The 4220-nt window shown below is 54.9% G+C and overlaps 1 protein-coding gene across 1 annotated transcript; it reads left to right on the top strand.

Moving 5' to 3' along the window:
- The first annotated feature begins 222 nt into the window (after positions 1–222).
- On the top strand, positions 223–3832 carry LOC123465109 (sialic acid-binding Ig-like lectin 14). The gene is given in 9 exon segments (XM_045163278.1): positions 223–464; positions 562–674; positions 677–761; positions 764–949; positions 1163–1432; positions 1670–1717; positions 2477–2731; positions 2835–2970; positions 3241–3832. Coding segments are annotated over 9 exon segments (1146 nt in total). The 5' UTR covers positions 223–427; the 3' UTR covers positions 3257–3832.
- The last annotated feature ends 388 nt before the right edge of the window (positions 3833–4220 follow it).

Raw genomic sequence — 4220 nt, 5'->3', positions numbered from 1 at the left:
AAATCTTTCAATGTTCTTTTCCGGAAAGTTCAGTGTTTCTCTGTTGCAGGGTCGGTCCCACCCGATGACCAGGGCTGGACACGGTTTCTCTTTTCTGGTTCTGCCGGCCGCTGGGCGATCCCACCGTGGACCCGAGCATCACTGGACGGGTGGTCATGTCAGAGCCACGTGCAGTGAAGCCTCTCGGCCTCTGGGGCCTTAGGATCTCCCCCTGCGGTGTGCGGTGTGGGTGGGACCTTCTGCCTTCTCAGGGCCGCCCCTCCTGCATGGCCTGGGGCGTCCAAGTTCCCCTTCTGTGCTTGGCCAAGGCTCTGTCTCTGTCACCCTCTGGCTTCCTGTTGGGGCTTCCTCGTTCCCTCCCCACATTCGGGGCGCTTCCCTCCCCAGCAGAGGGACCTGAACCAGCTCTGTGCTGGCGGATGCGGACATGGTGCCCCTGCTGCTACTGCCCCTGCTGTGGGGGGGTGAGTGGGGGAGGGTGGGGGACAGGGCTCACGGCTGGGGTGGGGGAGCACGCGTGGGGAGGGGCTGGAGCTGCCGCTGAGCCTCTGTGTCCCCTAGGGTCCCTGCAGGAGTCTCCAGGGTACGAGCTCCGAGTGCAGGAATCAGTGGCGGTGAAGGCGTGCATGGACGTCCACGTGCCCTGCTCCTTCTCCTACCCCTGGGATTCGGGATATCCTGGTATTCCTCTGGCGAACTCTTCATCTACTGGTTCCGGGAAAAAGACCCCTATACCAATGATGTTGTGGCCACAAACGACGAAGGAAACGAGTGAAGCCAGAAACCCAGGGCCGATTCAGCCTCCTCGGGGACCCCAGGAACAACAACTGCTCCCTGAGCATCAGAGAGGCCAGGCTGAGCGACTCAGGAGTCTACTACTTGCGAGTGGAGAGAGGACCTACTGTGAGATACAGTTACATAGAGAAGAAGCTGAATTTGCAGGTGACAGGTATGACAGGGGGCCCAGGAGAGGACCCTGGCCCATGGAGACTCCTCTATTAGAACAGGAACAGGGTATAGCAGCCCTCCCTGCTCCAGGTCTTGGGGTTTGAGGGTTCAGGAGAGACCCAGAACTGGGAAGGAGTTGTGACCCTGACCCTCTGGGTCCCCACACCCCTGCCTCCAGGCATCTCCCTCTGTCTCCTCATCTCCCTTTCTCCAGAGAAACCCGACATCCAGTTTCTGGAGCCTCTGGAGTCCGGCCGCCCCACAAAGCTGACCTGCAGACTGCCACTAGCCTGTGATGAGCCACAGCCTCTCCTGTTCTCCTGGGTGGGGGACGCCCTTGATGCCATGAACCCAGACACCCTCCACTCCTCGGAGCTCACCCTCACCCCGAGGCCCCAGGACCACGGCACCAACCTCACCTGTCTGGTGACACTCCAGGGATCCCAGGTGGCCCTGGAAAGAACCGTCCAGCTCAACGTCTCCTGTGAGTGTGGAGGGGCGGCGGGGTTCCTGAGGGTGGTGGTGTGTGTGTGGGTGTGTGCGTGTGTGTGCGTGTGTAGAGAGAAGGCCAGCCTACTGGTCTATGGGCCTGCGCCCTGGGAGCTGAGGTGGGGAGTGGCCGTGAAGGACAGCTCCCCCATTCCTGGTTTCCCTCCTGGGGTGCTGGTCAGTTTCCATCCCACTCCTCCCTCTGCAGCAAGCCCATGTCTTTCTGCCCCAGATGCTCCGAGGAACCTCCGCATCAGCCTCGCCTTCAGAAATGTCACAGGTAGGACCGGACCTCTCCTCTCCAGGGCTGGGTCCTGCTCCTGGGACTGCCTCCAAGATGGGGCAGGGGAGTGGGCTTGAATGTGATCAGATATGGGAAGAGCAAGGAGAAAATCACCACCCTGCCCCACCTCCCAAGCACTAGACCACACACACATGCAATACACACAGAGATTCACACACACATAATACATACACATGAACATACACTGAGACACGCACAGAAACGCCCATACACACAGGCACATACACATCACACATGTACACATATACACAGAGATATACCCACAGCACAGGCACCCATCATGCACACATACACTCACGGACATATACACGTGCACTCATGCACACATACACACAGGCACACACACATACACCCCACACATATACACACTCACACACCCTGTTCAAAGCCCATTTCCTTCACCATGGTTCTATTATGTGGCTTTCTTCCACAAAAGCCTCCTTAGTCCCATCTCCTGCTGCCTTCACTGAATCAACTACTCAAGCCTTGAGGCTCTGGGTTTTCTTTCCACCAAACAGCCCAGGCCTGTCCCATTGAGACACCAAGCCTCCCCTGAAGATACGAGGCCCAGACACGTTGGCTCAGCCTGCTTAGGGTGTGAAGGTCCAGCCCTGGGACCGCAGGGAACCCAGCTGGCCAGCCAGGGGAGGAGAGAGCAAGGCCAGGAGATGCTGGGAAGGAGGGAGGATGAGACCTCAGCCTCCCCCAGCTCTCCCACTGCACTCTCCCCCAAAGCCCGCAAGATTCTGCAGAACGCCTCATCTATTCTCATCTCAGAGGGCCAGGCGCTGCAGCTGCTGTGTATTGCTGACAGCAACCCCTCTGCACAACTGAGCTGGTTCCAAGGGTCTCCCACCCTGGAGGCTACCCCCATCTCCAGCACCGAGGTCTTGGAGATACCACAAGTGGAAGCTGGAGATAGAGAAGTCACCTGCATAGCGCAGAACCCTCTGGGCTCCCAGCAAGTTTCCTTCAGCCTCTTTGTGCAGAGTGAGTTGCAGGACAGGTCCTGGGCGCGGGCAGCCTTGGCAGGTGTGTGCCTTTGGGAGGGCTGGGCCTGGGGACTAAGCTTCACCCCCTCTCCCTTCCCCAGAAGGCCCCCCTCCCTGCAGCTGTGAGACTGAGGAGCAGCAGGGCTCCTGGCCCCTGGTCCTCACCCTGATCAGAGGGGCCCTCATGGGGGCTGGCTTCCTCCTCACCTATGGCCTCACCTGGACCTACTACACCAGGTGAGCACACCTGTTCCCCGGCAGGGAAGTCCGGGGAATGGCTCTGGAGTTGCCGGTGGGGCTGGGCGGTCCTGTCCTGCCTGCAGCTAAACTGGGTGACTCTCCAGGGACTTCCCTGTCCGTCCAGTGGTTGAATCTCTGGGTTTCCACTGCATGGGGCAGGCGTTCGATCCCGGGTTGGGGAACTAAGATCGCACATGCCTTGAGGCAGAGCCCAGAATGAATGAAATGGGTCTGCCTCTCTGACCTGAGACTCTGTTGGCTCTGCAGGTGTGGTGGCCACTAGGGAGCTGGGCTGAGGGGTGTGGCTGAGCCTGGCTCCCTGTCATGACGAGATTCACCTGAGGATGCAGAGCCCAGAGGACAGACGTGGGGACATCACAGTGTGCTTCTCCCTGGAAACTCTCGCCTCCAACCCTGTGTCGTTTGCATCTACGAGCCTTTATTTGTGGAGATGACTGCGTGACAGTAGGAAGATTCAATACCATTGAAAGGAGACTTTCTGACTTACCTCGCTTAGCATGAGATTACTCATGTTGTTACATGTATCAATAACTTATTGTTGGTTTTGCTTGGTTTTGTCTTGAAAATAGTATTTTACGTATGACTATTCCTCCAGTTATGTATGGACCTAAAATACGATGACATTGCCTTCGTTTGCAAATTTTGGCTCATTCAAAGTAACGTTGATGTGAATGGTGTGATGAAAATAGGAGGGCTAGCACTTTTCTCCTGGTGGGTGTGGAACTGCTTCATCATAAATTTGGCATATATTTAGTTTGAGAAGGTAGCCTCAGAGAGTTCTTTTAAGTAGTTAGATGAGTTTATATTCCATGGTCATAAATGAGGGTTCTGAGCTTTCTACACCTCAGCAGCACTTGTATGACCTACATGGTCAGTTTTCAGCACTACACTCCACTGTGGCAGTATCTCCTTGCCTTTTTAGTTTATTTCCCTCATGTACAATGATGTTGAGCCATCTGAATATCTTCTTTAGTGGAATTCCCTGTTTGGATCTTTGCCCATTTAAAATAAAAATTGGGCAGTCTTTTTCTTGTTAATTTGAATTCTTTAGACTGGATGTGACTTTTTAAAAATCAAAATATAATTGATTTATAATGCTGTGTTAGTTTCACAGTACAGCAAGTGATTCAGTGATATACGTATATTCTCCTCAGATTCTTTCCCATTATACTTTTTTACGACATTCTTAGTATACTTCCCTGGGTTATACAGTGGTCCTTGTTGGT

The sequence above is a fragment of the Bubalus bubalis genome, chromosome 18, assembly GCF_019923935.1.
Source record: "Bubalus bubalis isolate 160015118507 breed Murrah chromosome 18, NDDB_SH_1, whole genome shotgun sequence".
Taxonomy (NCBI): Eukaryota; Metazoa; Chordata; class Mammalia; order Artiodactyla; family Bovidae; genus Bubalus; species Bubalus bubalis.
Note: the sequence above shows the minus strand (reverse complement) of the source record. Positions and strands in the feature narration are given on the sequence as shown.